Source organism: Pongo abelii, chromosome 17, assembly GCF_028885655.2.
Source record: "Pongo abelii isolate AG06213 chromosome 17, NHGRI_mPonAbe1-v2.0_pri, whole genome shotgun sequence".
Lineage (NCBI taxonomy): Eukaryota > Metazoa > Chordata > Mammalia > Primates > Hominidae > Pongo > Pongo abelii.
In genome coordinates this window covers 20,147,312-20,172,080 of record NC_072002.2, presented here as the reverse complement: position 1 = coordinate 20,172,080, position 24,769 = coordinate 20,147,312, and the positions used below count along the sequence as shown (strand labels likewise).

The 24,769-nt window shown below is 35.6% G+C and overlaps 1 protein-coding gene and 1 pseudogene across 1 annotated transcript in view; both read left to right on the top strand.

Moving 5' to 3' along the window:
- The window catches only part of ANKRD30B (ankyrin repeat domain 30B), a 54,790-nt gene extending 52,775 nt beyond the window's left edge, over window positions 1–2,015 (top strand). Inside the window, 3 exon segments of the mRNA XM_054537603.2 lie at window positions 802–1,048; window positions 1,051–1,712; window positions 1,714–2,015. Coding sequence (XP_054393578.2) covers window positions 802–1,048; window positions 1,051–1,712; window positions 1,714–1,779 — 975 coding nt within the window. The 3' untranslated portion in view covers window positions 1,780–2,015.
- Window positions 2,016–8,128: 6,113 nt separating this feature from the next.
- Window positions 8,129–24,769, top strand: part of LOC129047454 (ankyrin repeat domain-containing protein 18A-like) — a 50,789-nt pseudogene continuing 34,148 nt past the window's right edge.

The following is a 24,769-nucleotide window of genomic DNA, read 5'->3' as shown; positions in this document are numbered from 1 at the left end:
ACAAATAATCTCATGATATTCTAAGAAGAGCTCTATAAATTTTATCTTATTTACCATTGGTGTTTTGAAATAAAAGTTTTCTTTTGTATGGATATATTTACACCACAGAAGTAACTGTGATCTGTTGGAGAACTAGAAGTAGAGTCAGAAGTCCTGGGGAAAATCCTGTAGCTTGCTTATATTTTTAACCTTTCTTTCTCAAAATTGTGGTAACTAGATGAGTTCACCAATGAATATATATAGGAGTGACTAGTATAATGTCTAGATTTATGATTTAGTAAATGTAATTCTTATAACTGACTATAAAAGTGTTAAAGGAGTCAAATTGAAATAGAATGTTATCAGTGAAACTGAACTGTAGTAACTCTGGGAAATTTTATCTGTCCAAATACGTGTGAACTAAGGTTCTTACTATAGGGTGGTGTATGGGTTAGATATCAAAGTGTAAATGCAATTTTTTGATATATTTTAATTTAGTCAAATTTGTTGATGCTTTAATTTATACTTTTGAGTTTGTTGTAATTCAGGGAAAGGCTTTTCCAATTCTGAAATTCTTAAAAATTATCTGGTGTGCATGTGTGTGTGTGTGTTTACTTTTATAAATTCATTGACTTTAAATAAATTTCTGAACTTTTTGGAATTTATGCTCTATAAGGTTCAAAATTTTGCTTCAACTTTTTCTCCAGCTGGATATCCACTTACAGTAACCTTTTTAGTGCATGGATGTGCAGGTTATTCTTTAACTTCAAAGGTAATCATTTTTATTGAGTACTAGCTAAAACTTTCTTTTGTTTTATTTAGGATTTTCATAATCATGAAGAAATGAAAGATCTGATGGATGAAAATTGCATTTTGAAGACAGATATTGCTATACTCAGACAGGAAATATGCACAATGAAAAATAACAACCTGGAAAAAGAAAATAAATATCTTAAGGACATTAAAATTGCTAAAGATACAAATGCTGCTCTTGAAAAGTGTAGAAAACTCAATGAGGAAATGATAACAAAAACAGCATTCCGGTATCAACAAGAGCTTAATGATCTCAAGCTGAGAATATAAGGCTCAATTCTGAACTGTTGAAGGAAAAAGAAAGCAGGAAAAAACTGGAAGCTGAAATTGAATCTTATCAGTCTAGACAGGCTGCTGCTATAAGTAAACACAGTGAAAGTGTGAAAAGAGAAAGAAACCTAAAACTTGCTTTAAAGAGAACACAAGATGTTTCTGAACAAGTAAAAATGAGTTCTGATATTTCCGAAGTAGAAGATAAGAATGAGTTTCTTACTGAACAACTTTCTAAAACGCAAATTAAATTCAATACCTTAAAAGATAAGTTCTGTAAGACAAGAGACACTCTCAGAAAAAAGTCATTGGCTTTAGAAACTGTACAAAACGACCTAAGCCAAACACAGCAGCAAATAAAGGAAATGAAAGAGATGTATCAAAGTGCAGAAGCTAAAGTGAGTAAATCCACTGCAAAGTGGAACTGTGTAGAAGAGAGGACATGTCAACTGCAACGTGAAAATCCATGGCTTGAACAGCAACTAGTTGATGTTCATCAGAAAGAGGATCATAAAGAGATATTAATTAATATCCAAAGAGGCTTTATTAAGAGTGGAAAGAAAGACCTCATGCTAGAAGAGAAAAATAAGAAGCTAATGAATGAATATGATCATTTAAAAGAAAGTCTCTTTCAATATGAGACAGAAAGCAGAAGCAGAAAGAGTAGTAAGTATCAAGGAAGATAAATATTTTCAAACTTCTAGAAAGAAAATTTAAACATTTGGTTCTGGATACATGTTGAACCTAGTTGAATATAAAAATCAGTAGATAAAAAGTGTGTTTACTACACTGTATAATTCATTTACATGAAGCATCCAGAGAAGAGAAATGTATAGGTACAAAAAGTAGATTAATGTTTGCGAAGGGCTGGGGCTGGAAGCTGGTAGTGACTGCTAATGGGCGTGAGGGATCTTGCAGTGATGGAAATGCTCTAAAGTTGGATTGTAGAGATGGCTGCACAGCTCAGAAAATGTACTGAAAATCTTTTAACTTTATGTTAAAACAGATACATTCTATAGTATGTAAATTATATTTCAACAAAGCTTTTTAATTAAAAAAAGGAAAAATATGTTTACTATATCAGCTTAGAAACATACCTTGTTTCCATAGAGGTGAGAGATGATTTACTTTGAGAGAAGACATTGTGTCATCTATGACATTTTATTAGGCACAGAGTCATATGTTAAGGTAGATAGTCCTGTACTGCTGAAATAATAATTTTAATGTCTTTATGTTGCCACATGTTAAGACCATGATGAAGTTATAAATGGAAATGTTTACACCTGAAATGAGTATTTTCAAATTAAAATTTAATTAAGTGATTTGCTTCGACACTTAATTCTAGATTTCCCAGATGAACTGAAGTGTATTGCTGTGTCTTATAATATCTTGCTTTAAGTAGTTTTTTATATATTTTAGTTGGTATAGCTTTATTATTATTCATATTAATTTAACTTAAATCTGAAAATATGTCAGTCTCAAATTACGTATTTCTATGACCACGTAATGTTTTAAAGGCACCTACTTGTTATAAAATTATAATTTAGGGTAAATGTGGTAAATTTTAGCAAAACCATATTTGATTTAGTCTTCCCACTGGTATTCATAATTTACTTAGAATATTTTTATTAATAATTAGCTCATAATTTTTATTTCAAGGCTCAATGACTATCATTTGAATATAACTTTGTCCAGTACAAAGATACTGTAGCTGCCTGTGATTTATGAGTTAGGCATTAGATCCCCATTTTCAGACTAAAGAGGGGTGGCAGGCTTCACGTACAGTGGGAATGGAGTAATTACAGGAGGGAGTTGTAGGAGCTTGAAGTCAGAGAGGGAGGTAGAGGCCTGTTTACCTAGGGCCTCAAAGGCCATTGGAATTTTACTTTTATTCTGAGACAGGAATCTGTTGGAAGGATTTGAACGGTTGATTGAATATGTTAGGAACTTTGAGGTTGAGTTGAGCTTCTAAGATGATTGAATGGTGGGATGAATCTGTTGTATTAAGAGAATACCAATTTGGCAGGAGGATAACACATTCTGCATCCCTCACTGAATTCAGTAATAAATAAAAGTGTGTACATATGATGAAAAGAAGGCGAATTGATGTGTGTGAGATAATTTTCAACGTAGGTATGTTAGAGTTAAATGTTATTAACATAATTTAATAATAAGGCAATTTATAAAATCAGTAACAAAAATATTTTATCAGGTGGTTGTGAGACAACTTCAACAAGAAGTGGCTGACAGCCTAAAAAAATTAACTATGTTAGAGTCTCCACTGGAAGGTACATCATGTTGTCACATTAATTTGGGTGAGACACAGGCCTCAAAGAAGAAATTATTTCAAGTGGAAAGTCAAGTATGTATGGAATTTAACATGTCGACAGTTATTCTGTAGCTGGTTGAATTATATAACATGTTTTAGGATACTAATTTTGGCAGAAGCTTGATTTTGTACTTTCATTATAATTAATTATTTCCATTTTACTATCTTTAAAATGTACTTTTTTTTTTATATTGTGACTTTTGTTCTACCATTTTGAAAAAGGATTGCATACCTATTCTCTTACAATATGTACCCTTGGAAAAGTTGATAATTATACATCATTCCTCAGAGAAAATTGACTTTTTTCCTGTTAAACATATATTCAAGTAATTTTTGTATTGCTATGATGAGACAGGCCAGATTAAATCAGAGGACAATGTTTAATGGAATGTTCCAGAAAATTGTTTTATTTCTTCACTTTTGTGAATGGACACAGAATCTGTGTCTATTTCGCAGATTCTAAGTTAACTTGTATAGAAAGACCATTTATACTATTCTTTGAAATGTACGTGTTTTATGTTAATTTACAAACTATTTGAAAAGTTAGGCATTTTCTTTATTTACCTTTTATTTAAAATATACTATAAAAGTATAGAAATATTTAGATCTGATACAGTATGTACATCAAAACTTGAGAGCTGAGAAAATTATCTGATCACCATTGGATTTTAAAAACAGTTTCACTGAGATATAATTCATGTACCAGACAGTTCAACCATTTAAAATGTGCAATTCAGTATCTGTTAGTATATTCACAGCATTTTCATCACCCTGAAAAGCAACCCTACATCTGCTAGGCATGACTGCAACCTTCCTCCATGTCCCTCCACCTACCCCTGTTGTAGGCAACCACCATCTACTTTTGTCTCCATAGGTTTGCCTGTTATGCATATTTCATATACGTAGAGTTAGACAATATGCAGTCCTTTGTGACTGGCTTTTTCCCTTAGCTTAATGTTTTCAGAATTCATGCATGTTTTAGCACACATTGGTAGTTTATTTCTTCTTATAGTTAAATGATACTCTATTGCATGGCTATACTGGTTTTCCATTCATTCATCAGTTGATGGACCTTTAGGTTAGTTTCCACTTCTAGCTGTTATGAAAAATGCTGCTGCAAACATTCACTTACAGGGTATTATGTGGACACGTGTTTTTATTTCCCTGCCATTGGACTTTATCCTCAGAGTTAATTGGGCAGATTTCAGTACTTGTCTTGCTCATGCTATCCTTTCTGCCTTCTCAGTTTCTGTTCATCTAGCCTCATTCATTCAGACCTGGCAGACAATTTTTTTGTTTTTATGAAGCTTTCTCTGACTGTTCTGACTCTGATTGACCTTATGTGTTAGGAATTGTTGTCTAGTCTGTGCATAAAACTTAGTCCTTAATTTTTCATGGCTTTTATTTTTTTATGGAAGATAATTTTGTCTCAGTATAAATTTGCTTAATGGGGGAATAATATATAATATGTATGCCACCTATCCTGCATACATTGAAAATATTTTAGCTTAGAAGTTTTTAGCATACAATTAAATACTTTATACCATACCAATTATTTGTTCTTTGAGACCTTGGCACAGTAAGGTTTATATTCTAAATGTATTTTTAGCAATTAAATGTCAAATCTAAACCAATTAGTCTAATAGAGGTGAATCGTTCAATCACATGTTTATGTTTTTCTCACTATGAAAAAGAATCTAAATTGGCATTTTTTCACTATGCAGCCAGAATTGCGTTTCTGGACTGCTACCAGTTTGTCAGCTGAACAGTTCTGGCTGCAGCTTGTCTGATGAACAATAGCACAGCTTCTCAATCTGAGTGCTCAGCAGAGTGCTTGTGAACCAGCACCACAGCAACAGTTGCTCAGAGGGAACTGATTCAGGAGCCTTGATTTAGCAATAGAGTCCAGGGTTTTCAGCTCAGTGTCTTTAGCCTGTCTCTGCTGGTCATGTCAGTTATGTACTATTCAATCCAGGAGGTGCTATTTACATTGTAGTACATACATAGTCATTGCCTACTCAGTCATGCACAGAGAAAGGTAAGTTATAAATTATATGCCCCCCATTTGCTGCAACTCTCAGTGGTGAGAAGAATGATTCAGTGCAGCTGTAGGAGACTACTTCCATTGGCATACCACCTGCCTAATATACACAATTTTGTTAAGATATACAATAAAATTATGCTAATAGCAAGTATTTTATGTAGCTCACTATGTTGCACGTACTCTTCTAAGTGCTTCATGTTAGTCCCCAGTTAAACACCTGGTTGGGGGAGGTGGCTCATGCCAGTAATCCTAGCATTTTGGAAGGCTGAGGCAGGAGGATCACTTGAGCCCAGGAGTTTGAGATCAGCCAGAGCAATATAATGAGACCCTGTCTTTAATTAATAAATAAATAAATAAATACTTAGAGGCATGGTGATGCATGCCTGTAGTCCCAGCTACATTGGGAGGCTGTGGTAGGAGGGTCACTTGAGCTTGGAATATTGAGGCTGCAGTGAGTGGTGATCAAGCCACTACACTCCAGTCTGGGTAACAGAGTGAGACTCTGTCTCATAAATAAAACGTTTTGTATAGATTCCCATAGAAGTGAGTTAGAAATCAGGCATAGTATTATTAGCCACTTTGATGTCTGCCTTGGGAGTAAAACATATAATAAGGGACAGCATTAAACCATCTCAATCAATAGCCTCTAACTTCTCAAGAAGTTTCTTATCTCATGAATTTCTAAGCAACAGACTACCTGGATGAAGACATTTGGTGGACACCATTTTGAGATGAAGAATCTCAAATGGGAAGAAGGGAGATGTCTACTTGACTGGAGCTTCCCAATGATATAGTTGAGTGTCCCCCGAAAGAAACTTTAGAAACTTTAGAACAAGACTTTCATCATGCCATATCTCTATGGAAAAGGAAACTCTTTAAAAGAAAACAAAGGCAAACAATTGATAATCTGATTCTCATGGGAAAGTTTTCATTATAAAAGAAAAAAAGGGCTGGGTGCCGTGGCTCATATCTGTAATCCCAACATTTTGGGAAGCTGGGGTGGGTGGATTACCTGAGGTCAGGAGTTCAAAAACAGCCTGACCAACATGGTGAAACCCTGTCTCTACTGAAAATACAATAATTAGCCAGGTGTGGTGTTGTGCACCTGTAGTCCCAGCTACTTGGGAGGCCGAGGCAGGAGAATCACTTGAACCCAGGAGGTGGAAGTTGCAGTAAGCCAAGATGGTGCCACTGCACTCCAGCCTGGATGACACAGTGTGACTCCATCTCAAAAAAAAAGAAGGAGAAAAAAAGGGACAAAGTAGACTGGTCCAAAAAAGAAGAAAGAAAGAAAAAAAGGACAAAGTATACTGGTCAATATTGTAACGGTGAGACTGTCCCCCTTTGAGATTAGAAAATAACGGTATACTCAAAGTAACATCAATAAGAACCAACATAAAATAGACAAGATTCACTGTCTACAAAAGTAATCTGCACCAAGTAGCAATGTCTGAGCGTGTGGTTGAGAATATTGTCTGTCATATGTGTACTAGAAGGAAGAGGCCTCAAGAAAAAGGTCAGAGCTGGAAATGTAGATTAGGGAATCTAGGTTAAAGTTTTGAGATTTTAGGAGTCCTGAGAGAATTTAAAAAGTGGAATAGCAGCCAGGCGTGGTGGCTCACGCCTGTAATCCCAGCACTTTGGGAGGCCAAGGCAGGCAGATCATGAGGTCAGGAGTTCAAGATCAGTCTGGCCAACATAGTGAAACCCCATCTCTACTAAAAATATGAAAAATTAGTCAGGCGTGGTAGCACACGTCTGTAATCCTAGCTACTTGGGAGGGTGAGGCAGGAGAATTGCTTGAACCCAGAAGGCGGAGGTTGCAGTGAGCTGAGATCGTGCCGCTGCACTCCAGCCTGGGTGACAGTGGGAGACTCCATCTCAGAAACAAACAAACAAACAAACAAACAAACAAACAGAAAGGAATAGGACTGAAGAACAGAGGTTGCTGCATTTAGAAATGAAGCAGGGTCAGAGGAGCAGAGGGAACATTTGGTCACTGCTCGCAGTTGCTGCTGAGTAAAGCAGGATAAAGTCCTTCATGACCCTTGGACTTTTTTATTGGAATTATTAAAAATCAGATTTCCATATTAAAAACACAATAAGTGATGAAAAATAGATTTCTGGATGAGACCATGTGTCACAGAGGCCAATGGAAGGGGAGAAACAGGATAATAGAAAAACCACAAAAAGTAGACAAAAGTTGTGTTTTTGTTTATTATAGAAAACAACTTTATTTAAAGAGAAAGGGTTAAGAGAAAGGGAAAAACTGAAACCTGTGGGTGAATACTTACAGAGAATGACAGTATTTAGCTCAGCCTGAAGACAGATGAGGATCAAAAATGTAATGGGAAATAGATAAGAGTTTTCTAAAAATCATCTTAGTAAGATGTAATTTAAGAAAACTTGGAATATCTTAAACTATTAATGACAATGTTTCTAGAGCATCTTTAAAAAGTAAAATGTAAATATAACTACACATTTTTTACTAACCCTTAGTATTTTATGTGTAAAAACCCTTGTTTGTAACAAACATTTTGACAGTTTAAATTTCAGAAAATATAATGATGAAAGTATGTATCATTTTTAGCAGTTTTAAGAAAAGTGACTATTTTTGAAATCTACCCTTATTGGCATCAGGCTTATAAAATGCACTTTATACCCCTGCCTAAATACATATTACTCATTAACTTATGAGAAATAATATTTTTAAGATAAAACAGGGTCTCTAGATTTTACAAAAATAATTTTAAACACTTTTTTTTAAGCCTGAAGAAGAAAATGAAGAATTAAGGAAACTTTTTGTGTTAGTATCATCACTGGAGTATAATGTGAATCAAATAAGAAAGAAAAATCATGAATTAGAAGAAGAGGCAACTGGGTATGGTTTTCGTATTGTAGAACATGTTAATCATTTATTAATTGATTTAGCTCTAATTTTACTTGACTAAAACCGAGATACAAATTCATTTTATGTCTCCATTTTCATAATTAAATGAACTCTATTTTAAAATGTATTTCAGAAACTCACAACACAACTTTATAGGCATGTGCATCATGGGGTTGGGAGTCAGCTGAGCTGCTGGGGCAAGGTTGGGATGAAAAAATTTGTATTAAAAATATGTATAAAAGAAAAACAACATAATCTGAAAATTTTTTGAATGCCAAAATATTATACTTATTTATTTATTTATTTTTATTTTTATTTATTATTATTTTTTTTGAGACAGTGCCTCTGTCTCCCAGGCTGGAGTGCAATGGCGCCATCTTGGCTCACTGCAACCTATGCCTCCAAGCAATTCTCCTGCCTCAGCCTCCTGAGTAGCTGGGATTACAGGCGTGTGCAACCACACCCGGCTAATTTTTGTATTTTTTAGTAGAGATGAGGTTTTGCAAAGTTGGTCAGGCTGGTCTCAAACTCCTGACCTCGTGACCTGCCCGACTCAGCCTCCCAAAGTGGCATGAGACACTGTGCCCAGCCACTTATTCTTTATTGATTTTGAAAACAATGCCAAAGCCTTGGACATACAATGTCAAGTGCACTCTTCATTATCTAGTTTGAATTTTTATTTCTGAAGATATTTTTGCTGTCTGTGGTCATCTTTTCTTCCTTTTGTAGTATCCTCTGCTGCATCCAAATTCTTTAAAGAAGACCTATTGTGTCATTCTTTAACATCAAAATTTATCTTGATATATAGCTTATATTTTGTTTCTGCTTCTTTTTCTTTTAGATATAAAACATATGGAAATTTACTCATTTTACACAGATACCTCCGTTGTATACACGAAGTATACTTATTATTAAACTTCTGTTTTACAGAAATAAATTTCATATATATAAAAATATATGTATAACTTAAAAGTAAAATGAGCATTCATGTTTTGATTACAGATTTTTTTTAAAAAAATGGAATGTGTCTTTGAAGCCCCGAACACAGCTACTTTTCTATTTATTTACTGAGCACTTAAGTTGGTTTTCTGATTCTAATCTACATTTTTCTGTCATTGCCTTTCTCTATATGGTTTTGTATCTCTTTCATTTTGTTGACATTATGTCAGCAAAGATCTCTAGATCTCTCCTTCAAAGTCTTTAAATCGTCACACAACTCTCTGCCTCTTTCTTGGTCTTCTCTTTTTCAACATTGAATAATGGCCTTGATGCTTTTTGTGTGTACTTTTTTTTCTTCTTATAGACTGTGAATGGGTATCAAAATATAATTTTTTGTCTTTTTCAAATGTATGTGTTTTACTTTTTTATCTTGGTTACTCATTTCTGGGTTATGGCTTATATTTAGTAATAGGTTATTTTATCTTAGCATACCAACATGGATAAGAATAGTTTATTTACAAAAAGTGTATGGTTAGGCCAGGTGTGGTGGCTCACACTTGTAATCCCAGCACTTTGGGAGGCCAAGGCGGGTGGATCATTTGAGGTCAGGAGTTCAAGACCAGTCTGACCATTCAAGACCAGTCTGACCAACATGGTGAAACCCCATCTTTACTAAAAATACAAAATGAGCCAGGCGTGGTGCTACATGCCTCTAATCCCAGCTACTTGGGAGGCTGAGGCAGGAGAATCACTTGAATCCAGGAGGCAGAGGTTGCAGTAAGCCAAGATCACACCATTGCATTTCAGCCTGGGCAACAAGAGTGAAATTCCTTCTCAAAAACAAAACAAAACAAAAAACTCTATGGTTGTAATACCACTTTACCTGCCATATATGCCATAAAATTGTTCTTAGATTATAATTTCATATAGAATGCTTCCAAACTATGCTCAGTTGAAACTGAAAAGATCATAGTTTATAGATGTGTTTCTTTGATATGCTATAACATAATATCTGTTTAAACAATTATTAAATATTTACTCTTAAAAATATTTGACTTACTAATTCCGTACATTTCTGCAGATATAAGAAACTCCTGGAATTGACAATAAATATGTTAAGTGTATTTGGAAATGAAGACTTCGGTTGCCATGGAGACTTAAAAACAGATCAACTGAAAATGGATATTCTGATTAAGAAGCTAAAACATAAGGTAATTTTTAAAAAAAAATTATCTTAAGGTCTAGATTACATGTGTGAGATGTGCAGGCTTGTTACATAGGTAAACGTGTGCCATGATGGTTTGCTGCACCTGTCAATCCATCACCTAGATATTAAGCCCCACAGGAATTAGCTATTGATCTTGATGCTCTCCTTCTTGACCCCAACAGGCCCCAGTGTTTGTTGTTCCCCTCCCTGAGTCCATGTGTTCTCATCGTTCAGCTCCCACTTATAAGTGAGAAAATGTAGTGTTTGGTTTTTTGTTCCTGCATTAGTTTGCTGAGGATAACAGCTTTGAGTTCATCCGTGTCCCTGAAAAGAGCATGGTCTCATTCATTTTTATGGCTCCATGGTATATATATACCACATTTTCTTTATCCCGTCTATCACTGATGGACATCTGGGTTGATTACATGTCTTTACTATTGTGAATAGTGCTGCAATGAACATACAAATGCACGTATCTTTATAATAGAATAACTTATATTCCAACATATGGTAATTTTAAATCAGTTTTGGGATTAAAAATCATGTAATTTGGGAACATACTGATAATGGAAAAACCCAAATTCTGCCAAAATATGTGGAGAAAAAGAGGATAAATATATCTTTCCAGACTTTAAATGCATCAGCCTCTTAGTTAATGTTCCCCAGATCTGGGGAGACCTAGAAGGGGAGAGATTGGGCTTCATTAATGAGGGCCATTTCAATCTCTTGGACCTGCAGCAGCCATTTCAAAATATGTCAGAAAAATATATTTGGGGGTTAAATATTTTGATTTCCTTCAGCTTCTTCTCTCTGTGATGCTGTACCAGAATCAGGTGAGAAAATAAGCCACATTATAAGAATTAATAAAACCCATCTGATGAGATTTGATAGTTTGAAGTGTGTGATTCTCAGACCTTTAGATAGAAATTGGGGCCAAAGAAAACAAGGTCTTATTCCTCAATATAAATCTCTCAGTGCTTTGAGCAGTGAAAGAAAGATTTTTCATTTAATTTTACACAATTGATACTAATGAAAAGGAATAGTTTTTAAAATATAAACCTTTTTTCTATAAAAGGACATGCTGTTGATTCTCTTGTGTCTGTCTTTAACTCTGGCCAGTGATCTGAAACCAAGCAGTACCTGTCTCCAGACCACTAGTACCAAATTAATTTGGGGGGGCTGGGTAACAGGTTTATTGAGAAATAATGAACACACCATGCAAGTCACTCATTTAAAATATACTAGTCATTGACTTTAGTATTTTCAGAGAGTTATGCAGTCATCATTACAATCAATTTTAGAACATTTTCATCACCCTGTAAACAAACCCCACATCACTTAGCCATCTCACTAGTTTTCCCTTCCTCCCTCAGCCATAGGGAACCACCAACCTTCTTTATATAGATTTGCTTATAAGCCTCTGAAATAAAAAGCAAGTGGACTACTGTGACTGGCTTATTTCACTTAGCATAATTTTTCATGCTGCATCTGTGTTGTAGCAGGTATTGATGTGGGGTTTTTCTCCTTAGTTCAGCTACATCTGGGTTCTTCTCTCATGACCAGGAAAAATTAAGCACACAGACACATTGAAGGGTGAGGAGGACAGAATTTATTAAGTGAAAGGAAAGCTCTCAGCAAAGAGAGGGGTCCTGCAAACAGGTTTCTACCTCAGAATTGAATATCAGGAGCACATGAGCTGAAGAGGCCAGGATCCCCCTCTGCATAAGGCGTGAATTCCTGGTAGCTCCACCCCATCCCCCCAGTGCATGTTGGCCTCTGGTCTGCTGCCAGCATGTCCAGGCAAGACAAGTCCAGGTTCCCTTATCTGCACTTAACATCTGGTGTAAACACTTGTGGGGCTGGTTGGAGATTCTCCGGGGACCCTTCCATATCTGCCTAGGTATTTTGCTGTCTCCTCCTAATACAGTATCAGTACTTAATTTCTTCTTATTGCTGAGTGATATTCCATTGTATGGATACATCAAACAGTTTATTTATCCATTCACCAGGGGATGGACCTTTGGGTTCTTTCCCACCCAAAGGTGATGGACGTTCTGGTTCTTTCCACTTTTTGACTCATATTAATAATGCTGCTGTAAACATTTATGTATGAGTTTTGATGTTTGCATGAGTTTTATTTTTCTGGAGTATATACTTATGACTGGAATTTCTGGGTCGTATGGTAACTTCATGCTTAACCTTTTGAGGAGCTGCCAGTTTGTTTTCCAAAGTGGCTGCATCACTTTACATTCCCAGCAGCATTGGATAACGATTTTAATTTCTTTACATTTTTCCTAACACTTATTTTCACTTTTTTATTGAACAAAGATTTTATCTTGTGGTGTGAAGTGATACCACATGTAGTTTTGATTTACATTTTCCTAACGACTAATTACATCAAGCATCTATTAATGTGCTCATTATCCTTATCCATCTTTACATCTTCTTTGCAGATACATCTATTCAAAATCTTTGCCCATTTTTAAAATTGCATTATCTTGTTACTTATGAATTGCAAAGGTTCTTTACATATCCTATATATGTAAGTCACTTATCAGATATATGCTTTTCAAATACTTTCTTCTACTTAGTGTCTTGCCTTTTCACTTCTTGATACTGTCTTCTCGGGCACAGCAGTTTTCAATTTTGAAGTCCATTGAATCCATTTCTCCTTTGGAGTCATAGCTAAGAAAACACTGCCAAATGCAGTCACAAAGATTTATGCCAGTGTTTTCCTCTGAGAGTTTTATAGTTTTAGCTGTTACAGTTAACTGTTTTATTTTGAGTTAATTTTTAAATAAGATATTTGGTCCAAATTTATTTATTTTTTGCACATGGATACCCAGTTGTCCCAGCACCATTTGTTGAAAAGACTATTCTTTTCCCATGTTGTTCTTTTGTTAACTTTATATAAAATCAATTGGCTGTGTATGCACAAGTTTATTTTTATATTATCAATTCTTAGTTTGTTTATATCTATTCTTATGCAAGGCCAAAATGAATGTACTGAGAAGTTTTTTTCAATCATGTTGCATATTACCAGTTGTCTTATGTCATAATAAAAATTAAATTTAGTGGAATATCTTTAACTTCACCTTTTGTGTCTCAAAGGAGTCTCTGGCCAGCTTATACATTACTTACTCTAAGACATGATGGGAAGCCAGGCTTATAAGACACACTTTATTTCTTTTTTCTCCATTCAAATCTTTAGTCTCTTTTCCATTGCCTCCCGCTATAGTTTTGTTTTCAGTAAGCTTTGGTCACAGGATCTGCTGACATAGTCTAATATTTAGTGCATTATGTTTTGCTAACTCATTATAATTCATAGAATCTTCCATAGGTGTTTACCATCCAGGAAGGAGAAGTTTAAGTCTGAGCCGCCAGCTTTCCTCAGTGGAAATCAAGTGAAGTCATCATCTTGCAGTTGACAGATCCTCTTTCCACCTGGTAGCTGGTTCTCTTGGGTAGCACTGTGGCTAATCCTTTTCTTGGTGCAGATCTTGCATTCTCAGAAACCACAGTTAGTTGTATCGACTGCCTTTTACTGAAACAGAGATGCACAGCTCTGCTTTCTAGCTCAGTAGAGGATTCTTGGAATATAAAGTTTAACTCATTCCAAGAAAAGGTCTTAGGAGTGCAGCACTTCAAAATCAGGTAATGTTCAGGCAATTTATCAGAGACACATAGTAGATTAGTATTTTGACTTTCAAAATTTCAGAGCCAAGTTGTGTGCTGTAGAGAAGCCTTGTGGTATAACATAGAGATGGGATGGTCTTAACTTCTCCAAACAAACAAGCTTGAAGTAAGGTAAAGGAGAAATTGCATTTGATTGCTTAACACTCAAAGCACACTATGTTTATTTTACTTCTGTGAAGACTAAAAATCATTTCATAATGGTCTCCTTATTTCCTCATTGAGAAAAGGAAAATAAAAATTAAATACTAGATTGATTAATAAATACTCAAAGCTTATCTTTTAGAATTTTAGTTAATTTAAATCAGGTAAATGTCTGATTTTGATTGTGTAACCAAGTATTTCTAGTTTTTTTCATACCATATGTCTTCTTCTTGCTTCCCAGTCTTATTTCCTAACTTGAGGGGAAACTGTAAGGAGACACCCTTGCCTTGTTATCAGAGTTCATAACTGAAGGAGTTTTAGGAAAAGTTCCTCCTCATCAGCTTAAGTCTCTCTCCTGGTTATCTGCTGCTTCTCAATAATGTTTGCCATCAATAAATTAACCTCAACATTTATTAGATCCTACTTTAAAGGAGACTCTTTTCTGCTGCATAAGTTGTGTTTCCTGTTGTCTCTTTTAAAAACATTTTTCTAACAATTACCCAGAGTTTTCTGGCTTAAAAGAAAAACATTTATTTTGTTAATGAACCTGTGGTTTGGAAAAAGCTTGGCCAGGACAGCTCGTCTCTACTCCCCTCAGCTTCCCTAGGAACAGCTATCAGTTGGGGAAATGGAATCCTCTGAAGCTTTGCTCACCCACGTGTTTGACGGTTGATGCTGGCCATTGGCTGGAACCTTGGTTGGGACAGGCAGCATGAACACTGACACTGGCACTGCCAGGTTCTCTTTGTGGCCTGAGTGCTCTCACAATCTGGGGGCTGGGTTCCAAGGGAAAGCAGTCTGAGATAGGGAAGCCACATGGTATCCCTTTTACTGCATTCTATTCATTAGGAGGAAGGCAGTAAGGTTGGCCCATATTCTGTTTTTTTAAATGGGATCAATGTAGCTTCTCTTTTGTTTTAATTGACACATATATACATAATTATGGGTTATAGAGTGATATTTTGATACATGTAAATAGGGTGTAATGATCAAGCTAACTAGCACATTTACTACTTCAACCATTTTTCATTTCTTTGAATTGTGAACATTCACAATCTTCTGGCTTTTTAAAAATATACAATAAATCATAGTTAACCGTATTCACCCTACAATGCCACAGAACACCAGAACTCATTCTTCTTATCTAACTATAATTCTATATCCATTAACCAACCTACCTTCCCCTACTTCTTTGAGATTTTTGTTGTTAAGAGACAGGGTCTTGCTAGTGTAGTCTGGGCTCTGGGCAACTGTAGTCACCCAGATGGGAGAGAGTGGTTTGATCATAGTTCACTGCAGCCCCCAACTCTTGGGTTCATGTGATCCTCACACCTCAGCCTCCTGAGAAGCTAGGATTATGAGCATGCACCATTGCACCCGTCTGATTTTTGACTTTATAGAAACATCTCCCTATGCTGCCCAGGTGCTCTGGAACTTTTGGCCTCAAGTGACTCTCCTGCCTTTGTCTTTCAAAGTGCTAGGAAATTACAGGCATCAGCCATGTTGCCCAGCCCTCAATTTTTCTTTAGCTCCCACACAGAAGTGAGAATGTGCAGTATTTATATCTTTCTGTGTCTGCACTTAACATAACATCCTCCAGACTGATCCACGTGGCCACGAATAACAAGATTTAATTCCTTTATACGGTGAATAGTATTCCATTGTGTATGTGTGCCACAGTTTTTTGTCTTTTCATTTGGTGATGGATATGTATGTTGATTCCATACATTAGCCATTGTGAATAGTGCTACAATAAACATATGAGGACAGGTATCCTTTTGATCTATTGTTTTCTTTTCTATTGCCTGAATACCCAGTAGTGGGCTTGCTGGATCCCTCGGCAGTTCCATTATCAATTTTTTGAGGAAACCTCATGTTGTTTTCTATAGTGGATGCACTAATTTACCTTCCCACCAACAGCATGTAAGAATTTACTGTTCTCTGGAACCTCACCAGCATTTTTTTAAATCTTTTCAATGATAATAATTTATTCAAATTGAAGCAAGATTATATCATATTGTAGATTTGATTTGTATTTCTCTGAGGATTAGTGATACTGAGCATTGTTAAATTTATTTATTGGCTATTTGTATTTCTTCTTTCTAAAAAAAAAGTATAGTTAGATATTTTGCCCAATTTTGAACTCAGATTTTTTTTTACCATCAAGTTGTTTGAATTTCTTGTACATTTTGGATATTAGTCCCTTATTAGATTAATAGCTTGACAATATTGTCTCCCATTCTACAAGTTTTCTCTTCACTCAGTTGTTAGCTGGACAGAAGCTTTTTAGCTTAATGTAGTACCATTTGTCTATCATTTGTTTTTTGCCTGTGCTTCTAATGTCTTACCCATAAAAATCTTTGTGCAGACTAACGTCCTCAGGCATTTTCCCTATGTTTACTTATAGTAGTTTGATAATTTTGGGCCTTACATTTCAGTCTTCAATTGATTCTGAGTTTATTTTGTTATATGGTGTTACATAGGATAGTATCATTCTTCTCCATATGGATATTTAGTTTTCCCAGTGCCATTAATTTGAAGAGGCTGTCCTTTCCCCAGTGTATGTTCTTGGCACGTTCATCCAAAATCAATTGGCTGGAAATATGTGGATTTATTTCTGGGTGCTGTATTCTATGGCCTTTACCCCAAGAATCATTACTTCTTAAAATGCAATTCCAATTAGCATGAAACATTTGCAGTTTAAGGAAAGGCTTATGGCATCAGAATCCTTACTTATAGGATTCATTATTCTGTGTTTTTTTGAGATAGGGTCTTTGTCTGTCATCCAGGCAGAAGGGCAGTGATGTGGTCATAATTCACTGCAGCCCTGAACTCTGGGTACAAGCCATCCTTTTCCCTCAGTCTCCCAAATAGCTGGGTCTACAGGCATGAGCCACCACGCCCGGCTAATTTAAAAAAAAATTTTTTTTTGTAGAGATGGGTTCTCACTATGTTGCTCTGGCTGATCTCAAATTCCTGGCCTCAAGTAATCTTTCTGCCACAGCTTTTTAAAGTGCTAGGATTGCAGGCATGAGCCACTATGCCTAGTATAGAGTGTTATATTATTTTCAAAGTCTTATTCCTAGAGCCATTTATTGACTTTGGCCTAAATAACTCAATATGATATTTGGCCTAAATATCTCTGAAATATGATATTTGGCCTAAATAATGAAATAAATGAAATAAATATGATATTTGGCCTAAATAACTCTGAAACTTTTTTTGACATATTATGGGGAATGATAATGAGGGAAGGGGGACAGACACTTTTTACTAAGAGATAACTTAGTGCCACTTAAGGAAGAACAAAAATAAATTATCAGAAAAATAAAAGATGAAGTGCAAAAGTTCTGTGGCAAAGATGATGATAGTTAAATAATGTATTTTTGTGACTCATGGTAGCTTTAACTTTGTTCTTAAAATTCTGAGTAATTTAAGGGTTCACATTTGAAGAATGTACCGCATTACAGATAACAGTTTATTCCAAGTAAATGCATTTCAAAATTTGCTGTTGGTTTTGTATTAGATTATTCTCAGCCTACTTCATTATCAAGCTATACTATTTTATTCATGCAGTTTGATGATCTTGCAGCAGAGAAGGAAGCTGTATCTTCAAAATGTGTCAATTTGGCTAAAGACAGTCAAGTTCTTCAACAGGAGTTATTATATATGAAAAAAGTACAACAGGAATGTGAAAAACTTGAGGAGGATAAAAAGATGTTGGAAGAAGAAATATTAAATCTTAAGACACATATGGAAAACAATATGGTAGAACTTAGTAAACTACAAGAATATAAATCAGAGCTAGATGAAAGGGCAGTGCAGGCAGTAGAAAAATTAGAAGAAATCCATTTACAGGTCAGTTTTTTAAATCAGGTAAGTTTATCTGTAATGTGCTTTCCTTTATTTCACTGCAAATTATATTTTGGATATGTGCATATTGTGTTTCCTCTGCCTCTCTTGTAGCAATTTGCTTTGTAGAGTTCTAGAAAAAAAATGGTGTCTGTTTTTTCTTTTAAATATTTAAATTTCCATTATTATTACAACAAAATCAATCTTTCAGAGTAATGATTCTTACTATGGAGTCATTTGATGATTAAGACCAGTTGGCATAAGAAAAAGTTGTGATTTAGAAATTATGTGATACCTTTGAATTGGTCTTAAGCTACATTGTTCGTTGATCACTTTTTAAAATTATGAATGGATTCTATTGCTTTTTATATGACCAGATTACATTAATACTAACATAATTATGATTTCAAATTTTTATAAATCAGACTTAATTCTGAATTCAGTTATCAGTTTTGATACTGCTGATAAACATTTTAAGCTTCAGCCTCTTTTTTTAACATATTAAAAATTGCTCTTTGAATCACTGACTCAAAATGAAAGGCAACAAACATATAATAATTAGGTTATAAGTGTTTTAAAAGTATATTCTTTTCATTTGTTTTAGAAACAAGCATAATATGAAAAACAATTAGAGCAGTTAAACAAGGATAATACGGCTTCACTAAATAAGAAGGAACTCACACTTAAAGATACGGAATGTAAATTCTCCAAAATGAAAACTACTTATGAAGAGGTTACAACCGAATTAGAAGAATATAAGGAAGCCTTTACAGCAGCATTGAAAGCTAACAATTCCATGTCAAAAAAATTAACGAAGTAAGTCCAAACATACACTCATAGAAAATGAATTAAGCTCATTAATTTGTTTTGAAAGTATAATTTTTAGTGATATGGCTTCAGGATATTAGTAGGAAGTGAATGCTAATTTGACAATGTAATTTTGGAAAATAATGGTAGTAAGTAATCTTACCTTTAAAATGTTAGTCAAGGATAGTTTCTGTCTCTCCTCTCATTTTTCTTTTTTTTTTTGCTTTTGTATGGCTTTTTTCCCCTGAAAAGTCTCTTGTAGTTAACTTAATCTGTTAGTTTTTTTCACTAAGTATTTTTGAAGCTTTATAATTAATAAAGTGATCTTGTTTTAAATTTCTTGTCAGAATTTCCCTAAATAGTAATATTAATGAGTTTATTTTTCAGTAGATCACAACCTAAACCCAAAGTGTCAAGTGGTACTGCTACTCTGGGCACAATCGTTTTTGAGTGTGATCTTTAGTATTATCACTAGAGGGTGCCTCAAGAAAGACTATTTGTGTAACATATTCAAGATGTTACAGAAAGGCATCCTTGTGAAATAGGGAATAATTATCACAGGAATTTAAAGAAGTGTAATTCACAAAGTGGTTGAAAAATAACACCTTGTTCAGCCTGAAGGGGTGTGTGGAAGGCAGAAAGAACAAGCCTCACCTCCAGTGCCTTGGTCACAGTGCTGGGGGCTAATTGCCTTCAGAGATGTTTTAGTTCTTTTTGATCAACAACCAAACAATCTAGTTCTCCCCTAGGAGTTGTTGCTCTGAATTATTCCTCATTACCAAATGTTTAATTGGTCCTAGATAATTGGTGAAATGTACAAGGGTGAAACCTAAAACTGGCTTACTAAACACAAGTATTCCTAGATTTTTTTTGTTCACTTTAGTTTTCTTAACCTACATTAAGGAGTACAACATGATGTTTTGATATAATTATTTCTAGTGAAGTGGTTCTTATAATCAAGCAAATCAACATATTCCTTTTCCCACGTTGTTACACTTTAAATACAAGTATTTCAAATGGAATCTTCAGAATCTTACAAGTAGAGCCATTTTAGAAGGCAGCAAGTTTTACCTGTTGTGCCATACATCACTGATAGCCATTTCTCTTCCCTGTCTACTTTGTTTGAGCTGCATGTTCAGTATAAATCACCTCAGAAACACAGGTGCTTCTTTAGAATGATTTTAAAAGTATAATTCCTTACAACAGGTATGCTCTCACACATCTTTGGTGTGAAAACACTGTTTAGTGGGTAATTTGGTTTACTCTCAGGGCAAATTTTTAAAAACTGCCAAGTCATTAAGAATTATTTAAGGAAAAATGAAATACTAAGCATTTGTCTTTGCTATCTTTACAGATCGAATAAGAAAATAGCAATGATCAGCACCAAACTCCTTATGGAGAAAGAGTGGGTGAAATATTTTCTCAGCACTCTTCCTACAAGGCGAGGCCCAGAGTCACCTTGTGTTGAAAATCTTACTAGTATAGGACTCAACAGAAAATATATTCCCCAAATGCCTGTAAGAATTCCACTTCAAACCCTCAGACTTCAAATAACTGCAAGAACTACTTGACTGAGGTTAGTTATATGACTGTTTCTCTTTTGGGTTTCATTTCTCTAATATAATTCTTGTCTTTAATTTGGTGAAATACTGAGTTGTTCTGTTGACTTATGCATGTGAAGTAAAGATCATAATTAGCTGTGTTAACACAGAAAGAAAATGGGAACTTTACATTTTTTAATTCCCTGGAGCTCTCATTTTCAAGAGATACCCATTTGTTAAGTTTATTCAATAAATGTGACTAAACTGACATGTTTAAAATATCTTTAAAAGCTGCATTTAAGTTAGGTTTTAGAAATTGCACGTTATTGCCTGATAACTGACGATATACTTTGAGATGCTTTGGCTTACTCTCTAATTGATTGCAGTTTAGCTGTGGTTCATACCACCTTTTTTTTTGTTTTTTTTTTTTTTTTGAGGCAGTGTCTCACTCTGTCACCCAGGAGTGTCGTGGCACAATCTCGGCTCACTGCAACCTCCACCTCCTGGGTTCAAGTGATTCTCCTGCCTCAGCCTCCTGAGTAGCTGAGACTACAGGGGCCCACCATTACACCTCGCTAATGTTTGTATTTTTAGTAGAGACAGGGTTTCACCATATTGGCCAGGCTGTTCTCGAACTCCTGACCTTGTGATCTGCCTGCCTCAGCCTCCCAAAGTGCATGAGCCACAGTGCCCAGCTCATGTCATTTTTAACGTTTCTTTGCACCGGCCAGGCATGGTGGCTCATGCCTATAATCCCAGAACTTTGGGAGGCTGAGGCAGGTGTGTCACAAGGTCAGGAGTTCAAGACCAGCCTGGCCAAGATGGTGAAACCCCACCTCTACTAAAAGTACAAAAAAAAATTAGCGAAGTGTGGTGGTGGGCACCTGTAATCCCAGCTACTAGGGAGGCTGAGGCAGAGAATTGCTTGAACCCAGGAGGTGGAGGTTGCAGTGAGCCGAGATTGCGCCACTGCACTCCAACCTGGGTGACAGGGCGAGACTACGTCTTGAAAATAAAAAATTTTTAAAAAAGTTTATTTGCACCATCTCAACTCTTCCCACTCATAATCACAACTGAATGATTGGCATCTAAACACTTTACCCCATATATGGATGTTTATTATAGTAGAATCCAAAATAATTGCATTTTATAAATTACACAAAATCCTAAAATGTTCATTTCCATTTTTATGTTAAAAGCTTTGTGCTTGGCCAGGAACGGTGGCTCACACTTGTAATCCCAACATTTTGGGAGGCCAAGGCAGGCAGATCACCTGAGGTCAGGAGTTTGAGACCCACCTGGCCAACATGATGAAACCTGTCTCTACTAAAAATACAAAAATTAGCAAGGCATGTTGGCAGGCGTATGTTATCTCAGATACTCAGGAGGCTGAGGCAGGAGAATCACTTGAACCCAGGAGACGGAGGTTGCAGTGAGCCAAGATCATACCACTGCACTATAGCCTGGGTGATGGAGATTCCATCTCAAAAAAAAAAAAAAGGTTTGTGCTTTTCTTACATAAGAGCACATCCTCTGACTGTAAAAATCCTGGATGAAAGCCTAGGAAATACTCTTCTGGACATCATACTTGTCAATTAATTTATGGCTAAGTCCTCAGAAGCAATTGCAAGAGTAACAAAAATTGACAAATGTGATCTAATTAAGCTAAAGAGCTTCTGCACAGCATGAGAAACTATCACAGGATTAAACAGACAGCCTAAAGAATGGAAGAAAATGTTCACAAACTATGGATACAGCAAATGCCTATTATCCAGAATCCATAAGAGAGTTAAACAAATCAACAAGCAAACAATAAATAACACCAGTAAAAATGGGCAAAGGACATGAACAGACATTTCTCAAAATAACACATGTAAGTGGCTGACAAGCATATTAACAAGTGCTTACCATTGCTAATCACCAGAAAAATGTGAAACAAAACATCACAAGTCAGAATGACTTTTGTTAAAAAGTGAAACAAAAAAAAAAAACAAACAAAAAAAGATGTTGGGGAGGCTGTGGAGAAAAGGGAATGCACACTGTATGTGGCAATGTAAATTAGTTCAGCTACTATGGAGAGAAGTTTGGAAATTAAGAACTAAGAATGACCGTTGGATGCAGCAACCCCATAACTATACTGGGGTATACCGATAGGACAATAAATCATTGTAACAAAAAGATGCATGCACATGTATTTTCATTGCAGCACTATTCACAATAGCAAAGACGTGGAGTCAATCCAGGTGCATCCAAGGTAGATTGAAAATCCAAGTTAGATGGGAAATTTCATATATACCGTGGAATACTATGCAGCCATAAAAAGAACAAAATCATGTCATTTGAAGCAACATGGATACAGCTGGAATCCACTCTCCTAAGCAAACTAACGCAGAAACAGAAACCAAATATCTCATGTTTTCATTCATGTGGGAGCTACACATTGGGTGCACATTGTCATAAACATGAGAATAATAGACACTGGGAAATAAGAACGGGGAGGGACGGAGTGGGCCAGGGTTGGAAAACTGCTTATTGGGTCCTATGCTCACTACCTGTGTGATGGGTTCAATTGTACTCCAAACCTCGGCATCCCTCAATACCTACACAGGTACTGCCGTAATTTAGAATACAAACTAGAAAAAAAAAAAAAAAAAAACAAGAAAAATTTACTATAAAAAAAGTTTACTATAAGTAGAGAATAGAAATTTCATTTTAAGATAAAATTTATTGAAGTAAAAAATGGATTAAACTTTTATAAAGGGCAGAGTTTCGCTAAGAATTTCAAAGCAATGCATTCATTGCAAAAGATGACTTTAATTATTTAATTATTATTACTATTTTTTTTTGAGTCAGTGTCTCACTCTGTCTCCAGGCTGGAGTGCAGTGGTGCAATCTTGGCTCACTGCACCCTCCACCTCCTGGCTTCAAGCAATTCTCCTGCCTTAGCCTCCCAAGTAGCTGGGACAGGTGCACGTTACCACGCCCAGCTAATTTTTGTATTTTTAGTAGAGACAGGGTTTCCCCACGTTGGCGAGGATGGTCTCGATCTCCTGACCTCGTGATCTGCCTGCATTGGCCTCCCCAAGTGCTGGGATTACAGGCATGAGTCACCATGCCTGGCCATTGTTTAACCTTTGTACTAATAAAACACTACCTTTCTAAAATCATGTATGTGCAGTAGACCAATATTAACTGTATTTTTGTCCGATTACTCTAAACAGCATTACACAGATACATCCTCTGTTATCTAAGCTTAAAATAAGTAGAAATTTTACTTTATTTATGTGATTATTTTTCTATTTAAGCAAACTTCAAGTTATGTCTAGTCACTAAAAATACTAAAGGCCACATTTTGTAAGTGATATATTATTTTCATTATAATGTTTCTTGTTTAATTTAAACATTATTATTATTTTTACTTGTTTTAGATGGAGCTGGACTGTGTAAAACAAATAATTAGAGAAACATAGAGAAGTATGTTGCCAAAATTTTTTAATTAAATTTAGTTTTATTTTAGAAATAAAGTGTAAATAGCAAATGGCATTCCTTTTCATTGTTGGGCTAGTAGATACTATATCAAGAATTTTTTTCTTACACACATCTAATGAAAGATGTGAAAACAAAAACTTTCACAGAGAAGACTGTACTTATGCACCATAAATTCATCATGTTCCATAGCTTAAAAAATTCCCAAGAAGTCTGTGCATCTCTTTTTCACTGGCTCTGCAATTTCTTCCCTTTTGCGATCCCCATGGAACTGTCAGCCAGCACACTGAAACGATTCTCAGAAAACACAGGCATCATCAAGTTCTCAGGGTTTTGGCAGAGATTGAAGGCCAACAGACCTCAGAGTCATTTTGAAATCCTTAGCTGAGCAATAACCCTTCATAAGCAGTCACTTGACAGGAGACATTTTAAATCTCCTGTCATTTACTGTGTCATTGGCTTATGTCTGTTCTCAGGAAAAATTCCAAATGTTTCACCATGAAATAAAAACACCCACGTCAATGTGATTCTTGTCAAGTTACTCAGCCTTGTCTCTCACCACTTACCACACTCTGCCCTTTGCTCCAGCACCAAACTGTATGGAGTGGAACTCCACAGGGCTCTTCCTCACCTCAGGCTATTTGCCTTCACCTCTTCCCTCTATCTGGCAAGCTTTTCCTTGTCCTTCAGGTATCAACCTATGTTATCTCCTCCACCAGAAAGCCCATGATATTGACATAAAAGTGGGTAGGTGTCCCTTCTGTGTGTTCCAGTA